A 26,995-nucleotide genomic window follows, 5' to 3' on the forward strand; every position below is an offset into this window, starting at 1 on the left:
GTAAAATTTCAAAATATTCTATGTCTTTGAAAAAAGATTCTAATGAGTAAGCTGAAATTAGCATATCTTACAATTAACATTTTTAGATTCGATAAATAAATATTGTGTAATATATATTTACTAGAAAAATTTAGGAAGTAAAAATATTTAAATTATATCTTTTCATAAAATTACGTACTACATATAGATGTAGCTAATTATATTTATTATAATTAAATTATTACATATCACTTTAGATGCTATTAATAGTCTAATAATTTCATATTTTTAAAAATTAATATTAAAAATAAAAGTGAAACATTACATATAAAGTGTTTGTATTTTATTACAGTAATTTCTACTTAATAATACACAAAAAATATATTCAGAACAATAATTCATAAATTGTAACAATAGCAAATATAGTTTTACTACATCTACCGTGAATAAATTAGCATGTTCATTAATGTAAAGTAGATTTGGTATTTTTAATATTAAAGAATTTCATATTGTGAAGGATGATTTACCTAAAGTAAAAATTTTCTTAAAGAACTAAAATATGCCATATACAAATGTATAATTATACTTATAAATATTTAACTCATTGGTGAAACCATTAATATCTGAAGAAGCAAAGCTTTTAATACATGTAACATACCGTGTCTACCTCTCTTTTCTAGACGCTTATACATCACTAACAATTAATATTATAATTTATGAGTATTAAAATCATTGTTCTACTAAGAAATTTAACTCGCCTATTGTTAATATTTAAAATTACAATTTAATATATATAGTGTACAAATATAATCATAATATTTGAATTTTTCTCAAAATATATGATTGACAATGCTATATAGCATTAAAAAATATTGTTATAATATGAAAAACTCTTAAAGGCATAATTCCTAAGCGTTTTTCATCAGTTTTTATCAATGTCATTAATTAATATTCATGAAAATTCCCTGACATTTGTAGTTTAAAAAATTCAATAATTAAAAAATGGACAAATTCTCTAATATAAGTGCCGAAGACAGTCTAAATACAAATAAATATTTTAACTGTTACTTTTCATAGAAGTATTTAGAAACTTAACTCTATAATTATAATTCTGTTGACTTTCCGTTCCTACTGGTAGGAAAAAGTAATAAATACGTTTAACAAATTGGACATATCAGATTAAACTCAGAGTCACTAAAATTTATTATTGCCAAAATATGAATTAATATAACGTTTTCTAACTATATATACAATAAAGAAGTTTATTGCCAAGAAAGACTTGACCACAAATAAACGATGGACGATAGTGCATACTAATTAAGATTTTTATAAGGATTATGTTAAAAGTAACTCTTAATTAAGAATGACAAATATAATATTAAATAACGAAACTATATGTAAGTGATATCATTCACAAAGCCATATATTTATATAATTATATTGTATTTCAATCCATATAGCGCATATTTAATTAAATGTAAGATAAATATATAATTCATAAAAAAGAATGATAACGAATAGTTAAATATTTTATTTGATTACTAATTTTTTATTTCTGCAAAAGTATATACGATCTTCCATTAGGAAACATGCCACACAAAACTGTCGATATAAAACTATTTATTATGTTATTTATATAATTTTATTTTACGTTTTATTTATTTTGCCGTTTATCTGAAATAAATAAATTTTTATTCTAAGATATAATATAATGAGTTCGATGATTATAACTAATGCAAGTATGAAAATTAATATTTTCCAATTTGAAAATGTGAATTATATTATAATAATGAAATTAAATAATAAACTTTTACTTTAATTTTAAGAAAATCTACAGGTAACATAAATTATTTTAAAACACACATTTTTATTCTATTTCACTTAATTTATTTATTTGATTACATAAAAAAGACTGTTGTACTTTTAATTTATTATATTCGTATGTAAATCTTTTAATAAATATGAAATTATAAGTTTTAAATTCTGATAGTAACATATTTTATCTAAATTTAAGCAAAATGTAAATACTTTGTAATACTTTACATACTGATTATAATAATAAAAAATATGTATATATTAAAAATAGACTTAAAATGATATTTTTAAAGTTATATCTTTTATTTCTTTTACCTAAAATATATTATTTTTATTAGAAATAAAAAATAATGTGCTTGATGTCGATATTATATATAATGATTATTATAAATATATATATTTTATGGAATAATTACGTATCGATATGTTATTTACTTTTGTACTCATTCAGAATTAATGAAGAACGATACAAAATAGTAAAAATTTTACCATCTTGAATAAGGTAAATACAAGATTCCAGTGAAAATAGTAACAACTATACTAGTTAAAAAATTTGGATGGCGTGAAATAAAATTATCAAACAAAATAATACACAAAACAATTATTTACATCAGTGTTCTATTTTAAAACAATTTTTAACGGTAAACATTATCACTCTAAGACTTTGAACAACCTTTCATCACATATTTTACGAACTAGCACTAATTATCTAGTATTTTTACTTTAACTACTATTTAACTTATAAATGTGCATCTAACTATTTCTTACTTTAATTTCTAAATATTTACCAATTTATTGTGTTCATAAATCATTCATAATTTTATTATAATAATAAACAATTAAAATCATTTTGATAATTATTTTAATTATATTTATTATAAGCAAAAGGCATATTATTGTATAAAACCTATTCAAGTGTTGTAATTAATCAAATAAAGTCCATTGCTAAAGCATAAAAATATCAGTTTTTTATTTATCTAAGCTTTTCATATTTATTTCATATTTTTTATTTTATAATATTTAATAACAAAATAATTTGTTCTTATTCAGTTTATTATTTGAGAAAAAACAAATTATTAATGTAAATCTACGAGCTTAATTTTCATTCATTTGAACATTTTGATTATAATGGTTATATAGTAAGTGAATAGTGCAAATCTCTCAATACTATACAAAATGTAAAGACATTTAAAAATATATATTAAATAGATATAAAATATATAATTTAATTATTTATTTAATATTAAATTATGACAATAGTAAAGAATGACTAAATTTCGTTTTCTTTATTAAATTAAACAACTTTATAATTTATATATCATTAATTTTACTCTTTATGTTAGATACTATTTTATTTGCGTAATTTTGTCTAACCATAAAAAACACCTGTTTTTTCTTTTAAAACCAAAAAAAAAATTTAAAACCTAATGAGTACACATATAAATAATAATTCCTAATAAGCAATTTTTATATTATACAAATAATTCTAGAACTATATAATGTACTGAAATCTATTATATTATTTGACACGAAAAGTCAATGGTACTGTATTAATTAAAGAAAAAAAAATAATTCAAGGGTGAAGAAGAGAGGCTATTATAGGCTATTATTTTAAAATAATAAATGTATTATTTTTATTCTAATTAATGTATTTTAAAAATTTTTACATTTTTATAGTATTACTAGATGTAATGATAGTATTAGAAAGAGCATTCAATAAAAACTATCTTCCAGATTGAATATGAATGTAGAATACAATTAAATGTAAGCAAATAATTATAATTACAATTTATTTTGAAATGTAATATCATCATTATATTATTATACAAAATTCAATAATAGAGACAAAATAGGAGTCGAAAATTCTTTTCAATTAATTTGTGAATGTTATAATGATATAGATCATTGTGGGAAATATAAAATATATTTACTATATTTAAAAATATAGAAATATTAAATCTAAAATTGTATCTAATCTAAAATTAAATTATTCTGAAGAATTAGAAACGTTTATAGTACTAATTAAAACTTATAGAATATTTTAAAACATATTTTATAATAATACTGTTTAGGTTAGAGTCGAAGTCTTTAACAATTATCTGTCAAACCGTATATTTGTACTAAAAGCGAACTAGCTATAATGATTTAGAATTACCTGAGGAGTACATAATTTATTTTCAAAAAATTTTATTATAACAGGAAGTAAAGTATATATAGACAGTGGTATTTTAATTATCTATCAAACGATGTTATTTGCTATAAGAACTGTAAACAAGTTTCTTACCAACATTTTTTTTAAACTATTAAGTTTAGAATAAATAATAGGTACGAATTATATTATGTGCTCGTAACAAATTTAAAAAATACATTTTATCATTATTTAGAATTTATTATTTTATTTTATAAATATATATAAGGAGTACAGATTTTCATACTTTGAATATAACCTCATAAATAATATATTATGGATAAAAATAAGAATGTAATTGAAAAAATTAATGTAATTAAAAAAAAAAATAATTAAAAAAACTTACGTTATAGCACAAAATGTAGATTATCTTTATAGTGGTAAAAATATTGCTGAATTACATAGAGTTGCTTACGGACTAATCGGATTATGACAAAAAATTGAATAGACGTACTTTTCAAAAAATTTTAAGCAAATGAAACTCTATTTGAAAATTATTTATCAAGTGATATAAGCAAATCATGATGTGCATTTTATGTAAAAAAATTAATAAATTGAATTATCAAGCAATGTTAAGTAAATGAAATTCTTTTTAGAAATTAACTAGGAAGTAGCAATGTGAATTAATCTCAAATAGTTGTTATATTTCATGATTATTTCTTTACAATTTTTGATTATTTAAAATATATTAAAAATATATATTGTTATATATACATAATAATTTTAATATATTATCATAAAAACTGTGATGGTATTTTACGATCTTGGAACCAGTGGGTCAGAACATATTGAATATATAATAACTGAAAATATGAAATGAAATACCGTTTCTGTCTTGCATTTTTATTAATAACTTTCTCAGATTACAGAATAATCTATAGTAATATTAAACATTGGAGAAATTGACAAAACTAACATATTCAAATTTAAATTGATGGTATAAATACAATATAAAGTTATTGTTACAGATTTATGAAGTATTTCTAATGAAAAAAGTATTTTTTAGATGCCAAAAAATATTAAAAGTCTATACATTTTAAAGATGTAGTTAATTTTATGTGCATAAATGAATAAATATATATATATATATTTTATATATATATAAAACTTCTTTATAATTAAAAGACTAATGAAATCGTGTTGTATCTAGTAACTTTTTATAATTTGTATTGCTTTATAATTATATTAACAGCGAAAACTCATTTTTTCATATACTATGAAGAACAATTTTTATATTCAAAAGAATCACTATAAATTCAATTGCTTTTAAACTATTACAAGTATATATAGTAATAGCATTGCAAAATGTTGTTTATTTTAATGTGATTAACAACTATTATCGGCTTCTTTATATTTAATTAAAATATGTACAATTTACAAGTATTAACAATATTGTCGTTATCACAAAACATTTCGACAATATTATTAAGACTACACATTATGCTACAATATGAACTAATAAATCAATAAGGAAAAATATTTTTATTATATATTATTTTATAATTAATTTTATTATACAATTTATGATATTTTTACTTTTACTTATTAAATGTAGATTTGTAAGCATTTGGTTACTATCACATGATAATAGTTTTTTATAGTTATCGTACAAAATTTAAACTATAATTTTTGTGCCTATATGTATAATAATAGAAGTAATTTATTTAATATAATATTAAAAAAAAAAATAAAAAAAAAAATATATATATATATATATATATACACAGATACATATATATATATATAGACACACGCGTTTGTGTTTTATTTTCTAAATTGTAAAAATAAATGTAAGCATTAGATTTCGTTATATGTTGAATTTTGGACATTTAATTAATTTACAATTTAAAAAAAGGAGTTGAATAAAATAAAATAATACATTTGATATTTAATACATAAATTAAATATTTTCTAAATAAAATAAATACATGTTGAAACAATGATACTAATTGATATGCTTTGTACACTACTACTACTAAATTTAATCAACATCCTAAATTCAATAACATAAAAATTATACATATAAATTTATTTGATATTGTACAATTATATTATAATAAAAAAAAGCCAACAAAATTATGTTGTATCATCGTAAATAAGTACGATATTTTGGACCAATTATTTATTTTTTAAATTTTGACATTTTTAAAATACATATACATAAATTATTAATTAATAATAATTGTACATTGTTATTTAGAAGTAAATTTTTGTTGATATTTTTAATAATTGAACTTATGCTATAATACAAAATTAATAATAGTTTCATATAAATATTAAAAGATAAAAAATGATTAATTACTCAATCTTACAATCATTTTTAGGTATGTATAATTTTCGCTTCTTATTTTTTTTCCTTTTTCAATACTTACATAAAAGGTATTAGCATTAAAATATACACAATATTAATCAGCTAGGCTGAAGCAATCATGTTTCAGCATATATTTTTTATTTAAATGTTGTATAGTTGTCATCTGTTTGATTTTGATTTGTTCTTAAAATTTTTCAACTATAGATCAAACAGATACTATATGTATGTGTGCAAAATTTTTTTTAAATATAGTTTTAAAATCTATGTATTTAATAAGTAATCTTTAAAATGAATATAAATGTTACCAAATGTTACAAAATGTCATACAAAAATTAAGGTATTTTAGTGAAATGAACATAAAAAAAACTATCGCAACTCTATTAAAGGTTTTTATATATCAAAAATATTGTTTAAATGTAATTGAATGTTGAAACCTATCCAATGCTATAATTATTTTTTTTTAAGGTCATGTCATATAAAGTCATGTTATAATTTAAACTGCGTTATATTATCAAAAACATTAACTATAATTACTATTAAAATTTTAATTTTATCATAGTATAAAAACTAAAATTCGTTACTATCGAAAGAAAATGTCATGATTTTCTTTTTACAATCTGCCTTCAATTTCGAGCTCAGTTACAAATTGAGTGGCATCAATGGCACATATTTATCGCTCGGTTGAAATTTGTACTGGGAACATAATCGAGCCCACTCAGCCTCAGCATATCCATTTCTGAAAATAATTTCATTTATATTACATTTTAAATAAATTATAGCATCTTTTATTTTTTTTTAAGACAGCCATCACCTTCTTAATGTGAAAAATCTGATGTCCATAACCAATTACATAAATATTTCGAAACGAGACAATTTTCCGAAGAATCAGTAATAATATTTTTTGAAAAATCAATAGCTTACTAATGTTAGTAACAAATCTATCTGAAGTTTAATCATAAAAATGTTTGATTTTATTTCAAATGATATATACATACAATCAAATCTATATTGTTATTAAGAATAATTAAATAGGTTTTATGTATAATAAAAATAATATAATATTGATGCAATGTAAAATTAATGTAGAGAATTTAATATGGATAAAATTAATTTTTATTTAATTTGAAAAAAAGAACAAATTTTTTTAGAAACATAGATAATTAAGTCGCATAGGTTTATAATGAGGCGTGCTTTAGGTGTATTCCAAAATAAAAAGTCTATTAGTAATATTGAAAAATACACCATTAACTATATTAAGGTACAATTGAAAACATTTTATTACATTGGATTTCAAAAATAAAGTGCGATTAAGCAATTTAGATTAAAAATAATATATTAATAATTTGTTAAATGCTGCTAAAAATAAATAAAAATATTTTAATATGAATTGTGAAAATAGAATTACTAATAATGAATAAGAATTTTAATGATATTCTTCAAAAGTCAATTATGTGTATATATGTTAATATATCAATTAAATGTATAAACACTACTTATATTTAATTATGTAAAGTAGAAATCATAATTATATTGAAAGTATAACTTTATAAGATTTTTTTGTCATATTTTATTTGTAATACAAAAACTATTCACTTTTTTTATAATTTACTAATTAATATAAATAATTAAATTATTGAGAAAATTAGAAATCCCTTTGGTGTGTGTATATATATATATAATTATGTACGTATTAGTGTAGCAAATGCTTATAAATTATGTAAGTTATATTATATAATCATATATGAAAGTAAAAAATTTCTTCTAATTCTACTATTATTTCCAATTTAAGAAAAGTCTATGTCGCCAGTTTCGAAAAAGTAATATTTTTTTCAAAACAATATCCTAGTCTAGCAATATAGATAACTTAAATTTTATTTTTTCTGTGTATATAAAAATGAAAGCTAAATAGCTGTTAATTAGAAGTATAAAAATTAATTTCCCAGCTCCGTCACCAACATATGCAACAAATGTTTTCGTAATAATTTATAAAACCAATTCATATTGCTCATGACATTCCTTACGTAAATTTGCTATCTTCTGCTGACACCATCTATCAATAGTTTGAAAAAATGATTTGATCATCGTTTTTGGTTTGTTCAACATAGCTATAATTTTCTTTTTTTTTTCAGAAATATATTTAGGATTTCTTCGCCACTCCAGTTCACTAAAATATTTATAAACATATTTCTATATTGTTTATCGTATCAATGCATTAAACACTTAAAAAATGAAATCATAACTTGATATACAGATTTTAATTTCAAATAAAATTTTTAATTTCAAAACTATGCGTTATTAATTTTCTTTAAAACTTATGTTTTTGATTTAAAAAATTATTTTATAATATTATGTATAAAAATTTGAATTAACTATAATTATGAATTAATAATGATTAATAAAGATAAATTAAAATTAATAATGAAAGTTAATAGCTAAGCATTTTTTTACTAATCCGTACAGACTTTTTCAATTTGCGACGGTAATGTTTATAATAAGCTAAAATTAATTTACTAGACATCTGTGGTATATTTAACAAATATTTTTTAATTTTGTGTATGAACATAACATTTGAGAAATTTACTTAATTATTGAATTTTAATATTTTACCTGTAATATTCTATACAGAATATAATTATGAAGTTGCATCCTAATTATTAAGTATACACTCATACAATCTTACAATGCATAGATTCATAGGAAACATTAGCTATATGCTTATTTTTTTCGTGATATTAATATTATTAACTAAAATTTATAATAACCGACGTATACTATATTTTTTTTATCTAAAATTGATTAAACTTCGATTCAATATAATGATAAGTATAAATCTGTATGAAGTCAATGTATTTTAGTTTAATTTTAGGCTATGCAAATTTGATTTTAAAATTAAGACATCAAATTAGTGTGACAATGAAGTCAAATAAATAACGAAAAGAACCCACCTCTGCCATTGAGAACAGGGGCGTCTCTCCTTGAAGCAGGTTACTTGTATGACATTGAAAAATAAGGCACCTAAAGTATTAGCTACTTCGGTATTAATAGTCTGCAGACATCTGCGAAATTTAGCATCACAGTCACAATGCGAGCGCGTAAACGGTGAGGTGTTGCAAATCCCATGGAGACATTTGTGAGCCGGTATCGTCTCCGGACAGTGATCGTGCTCCCGACAACAGGCATCCTCCGCTGCGTGGTCACCAAGGTCATCGTAAGATTTAGCTCGATTACCTGGACCACACCACTTCGTTCCTGGATACATGATACCGCCACCTGGTGCTTGATTCTATAATATTTATAATGATTTTTAATTCTTTATATTTTTTATACAAATTTAATGTTATTAAGGATGCTTTAAGTTCAAATAATATAGATATTTAATTATTTGTTCTCGATTGCATATATTCTAATAAAATAATATATTAAATGAAAATAAAAAAACAATTTTTCGCTTTGAACTTAAAAATAATTTATACCTTATATGAAAAAATATTTTTGTTTAGTTTAATAAATAAATAATAATAAATAATAATAATAATTCAATAATAGTAACGAAATGTATACTTTCATTATTCTATATAAATTAAAAATTAAATGCTTACATAACATTGCATTTCTTATAAATTATGTATTAACATTTTATTTATTACTAAATTAAATTTCAAATCAGTATTTAAATTTGAATACCTAAATTATTAACCTAAATTATTATCTAAGTAAAGATTCATATTATACTATACATATATATTATCAAGATTATTAACATATAAAAATATACAGAATGTATAACATGCATAATTGAACAATTTAGATTATAATGGTAATAATATTGCAAATATTATACTTATTATTATTATTATATAATTATATAATATAATTATATTATATATTATATAATAATTATTATCTAATAATATATTAATATATTAATATATAATATAATTATATTATATATTATATAATTATATAATATAATTATATAATATAATTATATTAATTATTATTATACTTATTATAAATATTATAAATAATCTTAGAAAATTTTTATTTTGATAGAAAAATTGATTGTGATGGATTGTAAGTATTACAATCGTTTCAAAAAATATTTCACGATAAAGAGTGAAAAAGTAAAATAGGATAATGTGATTAATACAAATGACCAAAATATGTGCAATTACCTTTCCTTTGCTGCGGGAGGCCTTGCACGTTTCCTCAAGGTCAGCAACAAGATTATTGGAGATTTGGCGGACTTTTTTTGGGTCTGAGCCCAAGACCATGCGCTGAATAACTCCTCGATCGTGATAAAGTGCACAGAAGGGTGCGCCGGCATTCAGCTCTACCATGCGAGTCATCGCCAGGTCTGCGACGAGAACGCTCGAGCTAACGAGGGATACGCCCGAGGGTAAAAGTACCGCTGATATCAATAGAATCGTCAGCATCTTGAAACATGGTGAGCAACACTATTAATTCGGTATGTAATAATTTTACGTAATGCTTATTCCATTTAATTATCTTCGATTTGATGAACTTATGTTACAACAAAGAAGTTTTGTAAATAACAAAAAATTAAGTACACTTTACATGAACATACCGAAGGTCTGTGTTATTTTATAACAATCAAACCGTAATATTTAAATAATATATCATGTCAATATATTTATATATTCAATTATATTTGAATTTTAAAACTGACCATATTAATATACTTCGGTGTATACTTATTTTTATTTACATTCGATCCTAATTCAATTATACTTATTCTAATTTATTTTTATGTTTAAACATTTTTAGATTTCACCCATTTACCTTACTGTAATATCTAAAAATCTTTCACTATTTAATAATTCTAATCAAATATACAAATATAGGTTAGTACATAAAAAACAACTTTGTATTAAAAAATGATAAAGGTTAGCAAAAGTATAGGCAATTTATGCGTAATTATTTTTTTTATTTTTGAAATAATATTAAAAATTATAATACAAATAAAAAATTATGACTTCTATCATACATTTATAATGTATTTTTCGTATTTAAATTATGTACCGATTATGAAAATAATTATATCAAACATAATATATTAATGAATAATATAAATGATTAATGTACTGAAACATTTATAAAATTTTACATATTATAAAAATATTTTTATAATCTTATATTTCTTATACATTAATCATATTTATTATTAATTTTTAATTATAAATATTTGAATATGTTTTCAAGAACTCAAAATATGATTTGCTACATTAATATTAAAAAGTATAATGACAATAATGTATTACGATGGATTAAAATAGAAATAAAAGTATTACCCATTCAAGTAATATTAATTTAAATTATCTTATTAAATCATTATCTCTTGTTACATGTTCAATGAACACTAGTATAGTCAATTTTATAATGACATAAGTAATGATAGTTCACAACTATGCAATATTGTATAATAAATATAAATTCGATAGCTAAAAATAATTTGATCACTTTCTATGATTGTATAGAATTATTTAGACAATAATTATATTATATATAATATATAGTGTATCAATTCAATAAAATTCAATAAAAAATTATTAGCCCGTGTATAATAATAATAATTGTCTTAGTTAGGTTATAAAAACTGCAGAATTACATAAAAATAGAAAAATAGTAGGAATAAAGAAAATTTATTGATAAAAAGTAATAAGTATTGAAAAAGATATAAAGAATATAAAAAATCTCGACCAAATAAATACGTTAAATACTGATACACTGTGGTAATATAATATCTAACGATAAATATAATAAAGTAATGCAATCATAAGATAAAAATTCAATCGAATAGATATTACACCGATCGCCAGAATATATCAGGATGCTAATAATTGTTTTATTAACTTTCCACTTGCATTAAACCAAAATCTATGTATACCCTGAACTAGATTGAATAAATCTCGAAAGTATATTGTGAAGGCGATTGAAGTCTTTTCGAAATTTTTGCGTTTTTACGTATTGGAAGATTGTAAGTACACCTTTTAAACTGAATGCTTGACATCACACGAGTTGAATTAAATTATACACGAGTGCTTGATGAGAATTACATCGCTACGACACATAATGATGCTGTACCATCATTTTGACTTAGAAGATGATTCGTCTTCATTTATACTCCTTCAAAACATTTTAATCACGGGATAAGGTTAGTTTTTTTTTTAGTGCAGTATCAAGTTTTTAATATAATAACTTATAATTTTAATGCACAGATTATTAAAATTATCAGCAATATATTTTTTACTTATTCTTTTACCCTTTGTAATTTATTTGCAATGGAATCATCGATTTACATTTATAAAATCTTCAGTGAAAAATGTCAATTAGAAAATATTTTATATGTAATTGTAGACAAAAATTATATTTATTATTTAAACAATTCGAAACATTCATACATGCTGTTTAAATAAATATTTCAAGTATAAATTTATTCATTCATAATTAAAAATAACTTATACGATATATCATTAATATATTAACATTTATTGTATGCGATTCATTGTATTCAGTTCTTTACTTCGGTATCAAAAGTAAGATACTCCGAAAAGATTTTTCCGTACATTTGAACAATAAGTATATACATATTTTAATTATATCGACAGACGCTTTTTGATTAATATATTAATCAGTTTTTAGAGAAATATAACATTAAATAGTAAAATTTCATTGAAAAAATGTAATTTTCTTTTTGTTTAAATTAGCAATGAATAATTAAGATTTAATTAAATCTATAAATTTTAAGCAAAACAGAAAATAAACCTTAGAAATTTAATTTAAATGATTAAATTAAATAAATTTTAGTTTTGAAAAGGTATATTACTAAATTATAAGAACTTTTTAAAATATATTTCATATACTTCAAATATATATTTATAATGCTCTTTAGATTTGAGTTTAAAAAATAAAACTTAAAAATATGCAAATGATATATTTTCAATATGTTGGTATCAACAAATTTTCAATTTTATATGATTTCAAAAATAAACTAAACAATTATTCTGACATTATTGAATTTAAACATACAAAATATTTATATAAATTTTTTTGATTTTCGTAATTAAAATTAAAAACACCATATCTCGTAAGAATTTCTGTTATATAATTGATAATGAATACTAACGTACATTTAAGATGAATGTTTAAAATGAAGAAAAATATATAAGTAAACTTTTTACTATGTTATTAGCATATTTGGCTGATTATGATTTTGTAATATATTTTAATACGATTTGATAACTGCTAATAAATATGCTACCTTTTCATTCATTTTAAAATTTATACGATTTATGACTTGATTTTAAGCGTTTTATAAATTATTCAGTATACAATAATATGTTATTACACTAATTCATTATTCATTTTAATCTTAATTTTATAACTACATTATTTTCTTTAAAATATATTTTTATTTTGTGGTCAAGGTAAAAACTGTAATATTATGAATATTTTAATAATAATTTACAATCGATTAATTAAATTCATTCATTTAGTAAATTCTTTAGTAGATAGATCTTCAAAAAAATATGCGTATATATACATTCCATATTCTAAATTGATAAATATATAAACCTTCCCATCTATTTTCCACTTCACATGGATATGTACATTATTTTTTACTATAATTTTATATCTGCACATTATTAAAATCTTTAAAAATTCTTATATATACATTGTAACTTTTTTTTATTTATTATATATTAAAAATTACAAATAAAATAATACAAAATGACAATTTTTATATACTAATTTGATATAAACTATTTAGATTTATGATTCTTTAAAATTACAGTTCCACTTTGTTTATAATAATAATAGGAATTTTCAGATTTTAAAAATGTATGTTATTTAAAATTTATACCTATAGAAAAAATAATACTTATCAACATTTAAATTGCAAAAGGAAAGTCATTAAGCATACATTTAAATTTAAAAATCTGGTTTTCTTATTATATTATATTAAATAAAATTTGTCTTAATATTTAAAAATCTTTTATTTATTTAAAAACTCTTTTTAGTGAAATGCATGCCTGATTTATTGAGATTTGTGTTGTAATAATTACATATTTTTTTCATGGATAAAAATATATAACCAAGTTTTTTAAAGAATAATATTTTTTATTTACCAAATATGAAATAAAAGATAACTTTTTGTGTTTCCATATTGAAAGATAATAATAAAACTATACCGAAATATAAAAGTAATTCTTACAATTATGTTATATTTAATTTAATAATAAAATGCCTAATAATCATTTATTATCTGCACAGGCTTGACATTAGCTACATTATTTTTATATTCAATTACTTTTCGCTCCTATAATAGACGCAGCAGTATTCTTTAACTACTAATGTTCAAGTTAACGATACGGTTCTAATAATAATAATTTTAAATAGCATTCTTTATGTATTTAAAATTATAAATTTAACATATTATATTTTATGTATTTGAAACTTACTAAGTTATGAGGTTGAAATAAACTCAATACTCACCGTAATAAGATAATTTATTTTACGTAGGCAAACACTTTTAATTATTCAAAGAAAATTACAATACAATAAATCTTTTTCATAACTTTCAAACTTAAAGTTGTTTTTAAGAAAGATTTAAGGAAACAAAATGCAAGTATTCTTTCTGTGGCCAAGAATTTTGTAATACGATCAGAGTTTCTTTTTTAACATCACCCACTATATTTTGTTCCTTGTTAATTTTTGCGACTTTCTTTTCAGGATACGAGACTATGCTACTGTTGCTACTACACTACCAATAGCTCTCGCATATATGTTGAAAAAGATGTTTACAAAGACAGTAAACGGTAGGCTATCTTTTATGCTCTTCTTTTTTTCTTCCCGCACTTGTAATGCATTATAAATTTTGCTTGCGGAAAACAATCCACGTGACTAAGACAATTCATTGAACATAATTCCAAAACTGTTTACAAATTCTTTGTTTCTCGTTCACTCTTATTGGTGAGGTTAAACATCATGTGACAGCAAATGAGTTGGTGCAGTTGTATTCGGAAATTTATGCATCAATTATATTCTTTTAAATAGTTGAAAATTTTGATGAATGATTATTTCAAAAGTATTTATTTTACAAAATAGCCTTAAATTTCATTGTGTTAAGTAATTGATTTATATTGTATAACATTTGTATCAATAAAAACTAAAAATATTATTAACAATAAAAAAAAAAATTGATAGAAATGTTATAGGAACACAAAATAAAGTATGTTAAACAGATGATTCAGTATGTAATAGAAAAATAAAAATTAGCAAGAATATTTTTTCAAAGATTGCTTAGAAAAAGTAAAAATATGTAATAAATATTTATTGTATTTATGAATGTTTAATAGATTGAATAAAATAAATAAATATAATCCTTTTTTTAATTCAATAATTGATTTTATTTAAATTATTTGTTTACCTAATAGATTAACAATAATAAAAGAATGTAATTTCAATAAATTATTAAATAGTGCAACTTAAAAATATACACAGTCTCCTTATTAATCAAATATGTGCGTCAACTATTGATTGTTTTATTAAAAATTAAATTGAATGCCTTTTCAAAAATGCCTAATAATATTTACTACTATTAGTGAAATTATTCAATGCTAATGTAAATAATTGAAATTTATTTATTATCCATCATTTTTCTACCGAATTAGCACTTTTATGAAACATAAGGGAAAATTTAGTTTATATTAATAAATACGAAACGTATCTATTACTTTTAATTTTTCATATTTTTTATGTATACCAATTGGTTGTAATTTTTTTCAGAATTTGTTTTATTATAATGTATTAAAAATAAATTTAAATTTTAATAATAAATTTTTAGTATTATAGTTTATTATATTTTGAATTCATCTTATTCTTTATATATTTCTTGTTAATTTTGAATAATATATTCTTTTCTTATGTTTATTATTTTATAGGAATATTCATTATAAAAGAGTTGCTAATTACTTTATAATATACACTTTCAACAAAATTGTATTCAGTGAATTTAATCAAATTGTTTTCTTCTATATAAAAAAATATTGCTAAATATTTGATTAATATCTAATGTTTTAAATCAAATAAATCAGAGTTGTTAGATAATTAAAATATTCATTTTACTAACAATTGGTACTTACATTTAAATAATCGTAAATATTTGTTAATTATATTATATACGTCATCAAATTAAAAATGAAAGATATATTTTATTTAATTTTTTTAATGATTTAATGATTTTTAACAGAATTTTATAATACTTTATTTTCAATTTATATTATAATTATAATGAAAATTATAATATTTTTAAATCTTTTTCATATTATTCAGTTTTGGTAAATTTTTAAATATACTTTTTATATTTAATAAAATTATATATATAAAAACAGCAGCTGTCGGATAATAGATATATTTATATCTAGTGAAAACAGAGATATTCAGTTAATAAAATAACGCAAAATGATATTTCAAATATTAAATAAGAAAATGTCTTACAAATGTCTAGAACTTCTTAATTGAAATATATTTAATAGTAATTTTTTTTATTAGAAGAAACATCCTTTTAAAACTTTAATATTCTTAATATAAAATGAATATTTAAGTGCTAATAAAGTTATTATTCTAATTTCCCTTGTATATAAATAATAATTTAAATATTAAAAAATAATTGTTGTAGCATACAAATAAATCAATTATAACATCTTTATACTGTATACATGTACTATTTTATGATAATGAAACTGAATCTATAATATAATCAATTATATCAATAACATACATAATGATGTTATAATAATTATAATGCAAGATATAGAATATATTTCGAATAACAATTATTTATTTAAAATCTTTCAATTATACTTTATTTTATACAAAGAATAAAACAGTTACTGAACATAAACAATATTATTAAGATTTCTATTACTAAATCAATGTTTTTGAATTTACAGATACTATGGCCATACTACTTAAACAAAGCATATCAATACGATGACTTTTAATTATATTGAACATTGTCATTAACGTAGTTGCCTTATTTTTCTTATGTTATTCATCTAAAATAATGATCGCTTTAAATAATTATTGTAGTGGTTTTCTACCACTTTAAATAAGAATTTTTCGGCTAAGAGTTAAACTATATTAAATAAAAACTCAAAATTTCTTTTCAATGAAATAAAAAGCAATAGAAGATTTTTATATTACAAATATTATACATGTTTCTTATAGTCAACAATATCTCAATTCTGCATCTAACCGTGAATAGTTAGTTATATTGCATTAATCTTATGATATAATCTATAGAAACATTAATATGAAATTACGAAAACAAATAATCTAAGATATATCTTAATAGTACAGATGGTACAACACTTTTGTATATTAAATATCTCTATCTATTTTTCTTTGTAATTTATATTTTATTTTTTTTAATGAACAAAATGTAAAAGCACGAAATAAAAATAAAGATAAAGAATTATAAAAATAAAACAAATAAACGTAAAAACGAAATTTGAAAAGTTATATAATATTTAAAAATATTTATTTATAAATACAAATTATTTTGTCAGATATAAAACAAATACTGTAAACACACATTAATTAAAATTAATAATGAAAAATACAACAAGTATAGAGATTGATCAAATAGTTAATAAAAGTATCACATACTTTTACGTGAGATAATCAAGTATCTTATTTTAGTTTGTTGTTATTACATTTAGTAATTCATTATCAAGCTCATGTATCATCTATTTTTAAAAACGAAAATCATACAAGAGGAATCTTGTTTTTACATCATCTTGTTTCCATCATTTTCTACAAGCAAATTACATCATAAGTATTCCTAATATTTTAAATATACACATTTTGTATGGTATTTGTAAAATTCTAGTATTATGAATGTATATAATTTTAAGTACTATTTATGAATATTAATAAAGAAAATAGTTGATAAAATTACATTCAATTTTTATTTATTATTATATAAAATATATTTTAATTTTTGTATAAAGCAGATAATAAACAAACATTATTATATTATGTTCAAAAATATATTGTAAAATTAAAAGATACTTTAAAAAATTCTTAAAGGTTTTATGTCGAAAAACTGTTTCTGTTTTTAATATAAAATGTGTACAAACTTCCAATATATTTGAATAACTTTTTTTTAATTTCAATGAATATATTAAGTTATATATAAATAGTGATAATCAGAAATATTTAATTTCATAATGCTAGATAATAATATAATATACTAAATACAAATAATAAATTATATATTTATAAAAAAAAAGAAATAATATTAATACAGTCCAGACATAAAAAAAATGAATCAAATGTAATTAAATAAAAGATAATAAATTTTTCAATAATGTAAATGATAAACTCTTTACAAAACTTAATTGTTTATTCAATATTTTAATATAATTTAATATAACTGAACCAATTATATTAATAAAGGATGTTATGAGAATTACTAATTTGTTACTGTTAACTTACTTAAATAATTATTAGTAGCAGACATAAAAAAAAGCAGTTTTCAAATAGATGTAATGATATGCGAATGAACATGTTTTTATTTTTATCAGAAAAATTTTTTATTTTTTATATTATTTATCTTATATTATAGTATATAATATATATAATATTTATATCATAGTATTATATATATATATATACATATATATATATATATTTAATAATAGCAATGAATTAAATATAAAGTTTTACTTTATTAGCATTAAAACTATTATTTTTCATTTTTCATTAAATAAGTGTAATACAATAATAATATAAGCGAGTATTTCTTTAAATTCATAACTTTTAATATATACTATGTTAATACTTACGTGTATTATTTTTTCAAAATATAATGAGTTTACATGTGAAAAAACAAATTAAATTATGAATTTAATTAAAAATTGGAAATTAAATTCCTTTGATGTTTCTGCCTAAATCAATAAAAAAACTCTGTTGCTAAACGGTAAGAATACATTTGTTAAATGTACTTATTTCTTTACCGCAATATCGTAATTATTTTGTTTAATCATTGTGATTTTGTAAATTATTTTCATCGCTTCATCAAGAGTATGCAAATGATACCCAATGTGTAAAAATTTATAAATGGTCGTTCATTATGATCTATCCTTAATTTCAACTCTCTTCCTCTTAACAATTATTTAGGAATATCTTACATATCAAACTTAGGAAGGAATACGAATCTTTATCATACATCCGCCTATATGACCTAATCCTATCGATATAAAAATAACTAACAATAATGAATTCCTTTACATAATTTTCTTTCTTATAAACTTATTTTATTATCCATCTAATTGATGTGCAGAATTCAGAACATAAATTTTAATTGCATTCATTATGTATAGTAAAAAGCTTACTGAATTCTAAAATACATTATATTCAACATAATTTGTTATTAAGATTTGCTATACACATGAAATTAATTCATAATAAATTATATATTCATATTTTTAATATTCATTAAGATTTGTATCTATAATATAATGCATAGATATATAATACCGTCTAATTAATACAGTTATATATTATAATTTAAAAATTTTGAAAATATAAATTAGATTAAATTTATATCTACTAAAAATAATATAGTATGTAAATTGAATAAAATTAATTTCAATCAGTTTAAACTGTGAATCAATTTTCTTATAATATCATATTAAAATTATTAAATAAAAAATAAGATTAAAATCTTGAATATTATTTTATATTAATTATATTTTATATTATGGATATTATACTAATTATTCACACGGAATATTAAAAAGTTATTTTTAAATTGCAAGTAAAAAAAAATTGTAAATTATTAAACACTACTTTGGATAATATGAGTAATAAATTAGAAAAAGGTATTTATTATTAAATAATATGAATGATTATTTATATGAATATTTCATTATATAATATATATTAAAAAAAAAAGAAATTCGAAAAGAGAAAAAAAGGAAAATTTAATGGAAAAAAAAAAGAAAAGTAGAAGTTTAATGTATTATTATATATATATATATATATATATATATATATATATAAAAGTTTGGTTAAAGAAAATTCAAATTTGGTAACAAATAAATAAAAAAAACTGATTATAGATTGAAAAGAAACTTGAAAAGCATTGTTAAATAGCGATAATAAAAATAAGTTCGAAATTAAAAAGTATGCACAATTTTGCAGAGATGTTTAACTTTTAATCTTAAAAAAAAGAGAAAAACCAAAGAAGAAATATAAAAATAATGTATGACAATCTATTGAATTAAAAAATTTTGAACTTGATTTATAAATGAAAAAAAAAATTTATATTTGATAAATACCGCAACCTCTAATAAAAACCGTCATTTACAACAGAGAAAATAACAGAGAAATGCAACAAAGAAATATAAAATATATCAACAAATTGTGTAGGTAATAAAAAAATGATAAAAATGGAATTTATATATTACATGTAAGTCAAATCAAGTATAAATAAATATATATAAATAGTTAGATTTTAGTTTATAAATAATATAAAATTTTTAATTCTAAATCTAATAAATAGACTAAAAATTAATAAATTGGAACTTTATAAGACAAATATTTAATTTGTAATTTAATATTATTCAGATTTTAAAATTACTAATATAATAGAACTAAAGTAGTAATAGCAATTATTAATTTAATTTTATAAAATATATTTAATTATAGAACATCAATCTAAATTAAGTATTGATGAATAAAGAATTTAACGAAGTATTTGTTATATTTCTTATAATTTTTTGATATCCATGTTCTAAAAAAATAATTCATATTTTTATTTATTTTATTGATTAATAATTATTTGTCATAATAAAGACTGCACAATATTGCAATAATTATTAAATATTAGATAACAGCTATTAATTAATTAAATAAAAAAATCTAAGTTTTAATAAAAGCTTATAATTCATTAAAACCTACTACCACGCATTAAAAAATTACTGCAAAAGTTATATAAAAATTAAAAAAGAATATGAATTTAAATAAAATATTATGGAAAATTTATCACTGAAGAGCATTATAATTGTTGAAACTTAAGTGTATTTTTAAGTATTAAATTTTAATATGAAAACTTTTTATATTATATAGTGTCTACTTTGATTTTAATATTAGAAATATCTAGAGGGATAAATCTTATTATTAAGTCTAGACTAATATAACATTAAATATAATGTACAATAAAGAATGCTTACAAGTTATTATCACTTACTAACTCCTATAGTATTCAATAAAAAGCAAGAAGAATAGATTTTAAAATAAGTTATTAATAGAGTTATGTATGAGTAAGATAAATTAATCTGTTAACAAATTGAAATTTTTAATTCTATAAATTTTAAAGTACTACTCATAATTCTTTATAGAATTTCTGAATTATCTAATATTTAAAATATTGTAGAATTAATGTTCATAAGGTTTTATTTATTAATTATAAATTTTAATAAATTAAAATACTAAAATGATGAAATATTTAAATATATCTATTTTCTTACCTTAATCAGGTTATATAAAAACTTTATGCTTATGAACTTTGCTTATTAAAAAAAATTTTTTTTAATTTATTATACTAGTGAAATGTATAATAATAATTATTGAAAAAATAATATTTACACTGTTTTAAGTAATTCTGAAAAAAATTATTTATTGATATAAATATCGTTTATTAATACAATCATTTTTAAAATTAAAATATATTGCAATATTGAATGTATTCTTTTTAAGATGAGAAATAACAATTTTCAACATATAAAAGAGTAGTATGTATTTATAATACTAATTGAATGTAGGAATAATACTATACATTTTATTATTATTGGACATTTTTCTCAATAAATAAGTAATCTATCAATTCATAAGACGATAATTTATAGGTTCAAAGGTATAAAACATTGAAGAAAATTGAATACAAATATTTACAGTATATTAACAATTACGATTACGCTGCAAAATTGACTTTGATTTGAAAAATAACTTGATTTGTAACAAAAATTAAAAATATTATTAGTTTTTCATGTATAATATACTACTAATTACAATTTTAGTCAACTTAAATTTAAATTTATAAATTTTATCGTGTGCAGTAAAGTACCATATACATATATCAAAAAGAATATATTTAAAGCTCATTTTAAGCATCAAATAAGAGAAATAATAATAAGCAAATAATACATAGATTTTAATGCAAATTCCTATGGTAACTATAAAATAATTCATCGTGAAAGATAATATAAACCAGAGTACGTATTGGAATAACATGAAGCTAAGTAATACTAGCCGAAAAAACACAAAGGTTTACTTTAGAATGAAAACGGAGAAAAAGCATTTAAGTATGAAAATAGACACACGTCTGATTGTCCGCATGGAGCAAGAATGCGCAATCGCTGAAAGCTCGCAAGTTGCGTCGCATTTAAATATTACACTGCACATTTCGTCTCATCCTTCCTTTCGTCTTATTACGTTCCTTGGATATGTAAATGTATATATTCTCGTGAAGGTACTATGAAAAATTAACTGAGTTTATTCTTAATCTTTGAATCTTCTGCTAAATTCACGTAATGCCCATATAGAACAATTTTTTACTACAATTCTAACACTATCTTAATTTAAAAATAGTTTTAAACTGTTTTAAAATTTATGATATTTATTGTTTTTTTTAATTCTCTATATAATTGCTTAAAAATATTTTATAAATTGAATATTTATTGAATTAAAAAGAATTTTAATACATATGAGCATCTGAACAAGAACAATAAATTTTAGATTATCTTTGTATAATAAATTTGGGCTCAAGATCTCATTATTTACTTATTAGAATCTTGATTATAAAGAGTTTTGCACTGTTGGTGTATGTAAAGATTATAGTTTAATATACACTTGAATAAAGTTTAATATTAAAGTCAATGCAAAATATTACAAAAAATTTTAAATAGAAAAAATAAAATTTTCTTTGATAATGACCATAAATTTTTAATTAAAATAATGTCAAATCATGTCGATATATTAAATGAAGCTATTGAAAAAAAAAATAGTAACGATAAATATTTTTCATTAAGATTATTCTCAAAATTTATATTCAATTTCTTATTTAACTTAAAATTTACAATTTATTGACTAAACTTTTTTATAATATATGCTGTCAAAATTAGATTAAATATATTTTTGAATATAGAATATTTAAAATCTATGAGAATAATATTTGAGAAAGTTTATAAAATTTAAGAAATATGATACAATATATATGTTGCATCTTAATAATAGTATAGTGCTAATATACTGTGATAAAACAATTTTTATATAAATCCATATTTTTATTTTGTTAATTATTTCTAATTCATACTAAATATAAAAAATTGATTATAATATATAATGTTTTTTTCTTTAAAAAAACTAATGCTTTCATTAATTTTAGTAAGTGTACTTTGAGAAGTATTATATTTAATTTTTAATATGTATAAAAAATTAGTCATCGATTAATTAATTGCACATTAATTAATATGAAACAGATAAATTTAGATAAATTAAAAATTATAAAATTTTTATTTTTCAATTTCATTTATATTAATATGCACATATGGTTAACGTTGTTTTATTTAAAGATTAAGAAACAAAAACATTTAAAAGCAAATGATTTTTTAAATATATTAGGAAAATTACTTACCATTTGTGTTATATAATTTTATAATTACAGTAAATAATTAAATTTTTTATTAATAATTTATAGTTCAAAACATTAATAAAAGTTATTCTATTAGAATTAATACATGAAATACTGAATATTCAAAACTAAAGTATGTATAATATAAACCTCTAAATGACATGCTACAGGAGTGTAGTAAAATACAAATTTTCAATATATATTTAATTATTCTATTACTAAAGATGTTTTTAATTTTAAAAATAGGTAAATATTTATTAAAACTTTATTTATTTATAATGAAAATCTTGAAATATAAAAAGCATTGAACTGAATAAATATTATAAAATACAAAATTTTTTTAATAAAAAAATTATTTTCATATTATAATTCATATTATATATTATTATAAATTTATTTTTCACAACTAACGAATAAAATACTAGTATGAATGTATTTTAATAACATGTTATTATAGATAATAAAAATTTTAGAAATAAAGCTGAATGCAGATATATTAAAATTATTAGTTATATACTACATTTATATTATATTTTATGTGCTTTATTATCAGAACTGCAATTGAATATAATCTTATAGTAAACAATTACATAAATAGAAATTACAATTAATAAAATATATTTTACGCATATATTAAATTTAAAGAGTTAAATGCATATTGTTTTATTAAAACAGTAGTGTAAAAGCATTTTTCTAGTCACATTCTTTATTCAACACATTCCATTGTTCGTTATTGCATCAACTCTTCATACTAGTGAATTCTTTATTAATTTAAAGTGATAATTATTTTTTACATAAACGAATGAATTATTACTTTCATTTTTCCATTTATTAGAAAACGTGTCTTATAATTAATAACCTAAATATTTATCTTCAATTGAATAAATATTTGCATTAATATAAATTTTAAATTCATGAATTCTTCATAACAAAGTACTTTTCTTAAAATTTAGAATATATATGTGTGTATGTGTGTTTTCTTTTAAGTTATATAATTATACAGTGTATTCTTTAAAAAACATAAGAAAACATTATTTTAATAAGCTTTAAAAAACTTATTTATGTACATATAATTGTTGTTCATATATTTACTTACAATTTATATATATAATTATATTATTATAATAAAAATTATTCGTAAAATGCATTGATACTTGTTCAAATTAGTTAGATCATAATAAAATACAATAATACATTTCTGTAAATACAATAAATAATATAGCATATTTATTAATATGTATAAAAAATGGTCTATCATTGTGGTACAATTACGTTAATAATTATAATTTATCTTGATAAATAATATTAATGTTTAGAAATAAGTTTTCAGCGTACCAGGTAAAATAATACGTACATTAATGCATTTATTAAAAACGAATATTTAGCATATACAATGAGGTAAATGAATGTTACCTTAATTATCATATACACTTAAAATTTGAATGTGAATGTAAATATAAAACTATATTAAAAATAAATTAAAGAAATATTTGAATCATGAATAATTCCCACAAAATTAAATATTTTATTATTTGGTAATTTTTATTAGAAATGGGAAGGCTGAAATTTTGAATGGAATATTATTAAATGAAATTAAATAACATACAGATGTAAAAGATACAGTAATTTCTAATACTCACTGTGAATAATAAAGACTTCTTAGATCGTGAATTAAATCTTCGTTTATAAGTGAATTGCCAGCAGGAAATAAACACAGCTACGACAGTAAGGTAATCAACTCATTTGGCACAATGTAAGATTGGCATTAAGGCTAGGGTTGATCAGTAAAACCTGGATTTGTGAGAAAAAAAGAAGGATCACAGTGCTTACAAGTGTGTTTTTGCATGCAAAACTAAGGACAGCACGAGGATGAAATGAGTAAATGGTTTGATGATTCGTCGCTTACTATCAGACTGGTCGCTTAAAACTAGCTGACGAAATGATTTATCCGTACGATACTATGAACGTTTGTGTTAGTTGATCCGTCGATCAGACCTCGTCGCGGGACCTTTTATTAAAGGGGATCGCTATCATGTGACGTTGTTTTCCGCCGATGTATGCTATTTATGCCCGAGCCTTGACGAGCTTGCATCGCAACTTTTCATTCTCCACGTTCAGTTGTCACTACAGCATCACCTATGTGTACAATTATCATTGTTGCCTTTGTACACTTGACGAATCACTTTTCAAATTCCTGATGTAAGCACCGAGTTTGTGCATTTAAATTTCTTAGTTGACCAATATTTAATTAAGCATGGTGTATCTAATATTTATAAATTTATTAAAATCTTTATGAATATATATAAAACTAAATTTTAAATTCGGCTAATAAAATGATTTTTTAAAATTTATGTACATTTAAAAAAGAATATATAAAAGCAAATTTAGTTTCAAATTCTTTCAAAATAGCAGCTAGGTCATTTAGAATGTAACTTATTGTTATTTTATTATTTGCTTATTTGATATTGATAATAAAAAGATGTGTGAATACCAAAAATATTTATTTAAAAAAGAAAAGGATAAATATTATTTTTTATTAGAGATAAAATCCAAGAAAACGAATTTCAAAAATTCTTAAAAAATTATAAACTTTGTATATACATGTATAAAAAATTCATTTATGATAAACACTATATACAAAATTTGAAATGAATTCAAATATATTTAAGTTTTGATTCATGTTGCAGTTATAATATATTTGAAATAAAAATGCGTTAAAAATTTTAAGTATCCATATTTGTCAATGCAAGACGATCCTTAGTATGTTATCCACTTTAGATGTATTTAATATACAATTCTTTTGGTTAAATAAATTTTTAATACATGAGAGAAAACAAATACTATAATAACTTAAATTCTTTGTGGAATTATGATATCCAACGGTCCCAATCTAGTATTTTAGTGCATCAAATTAACGAAAAAGAAACTTTTATTTCAAAATGATTCTAAATCATTAATTAATTAGTACTTTTCAAAT

The 26,995-nt window shown here is 20.0% G+C and overlaps 1 protein-coding gene across 1 annotated transcript; it reads right to left on the reverse strand.

Annotated features, from left to right (window-relative positions):
- Positions 1-6,874: 6,874 nt before the first annotated feature.
- On the reverse strand, positions 6,875-26,107 carry LOC105366675 (acidic phospholipase A2 PA4). The gene is made up of 4 exons (XM_011505193.1): positions 25,659-26,107; positions 10,469-10,729; positions 9,239-9,576; positions 6,875-7,029 (listed from the first exon to the last, which is right to left on the reverse strand). The coding sequence occupies exons 2-4, from the start codon at positions 10,727-10,729 to the stop codon at positions 6,933-6,935; spliced, it is 696 nt and encodes a 231-aa protein (XP_011503495.1). The 5' UTR covers positions 25,659-26,107; the 3' UTR covers positions 6,875-6,932.
- Positions 26,108-26,995: the final 888 nt, after the last annotated feature.

The sequence above is a fragment of the Ceratosolen solmsi genome, unplaced genomic scaffold, assembly GCF_000503995.2.
Source record: "Ceratosolen solmsi marchali unplaced genomic scaffold, CerSol_1.0 scaffold93, whole genome shotgun sequence".
Lineage (NCBI taxonomy): Eukaryota > Metazoa > Arthropoda > Insecta > Hymenoptera > Agaonidae > Ceratosolen > Ceratosolen solmsi.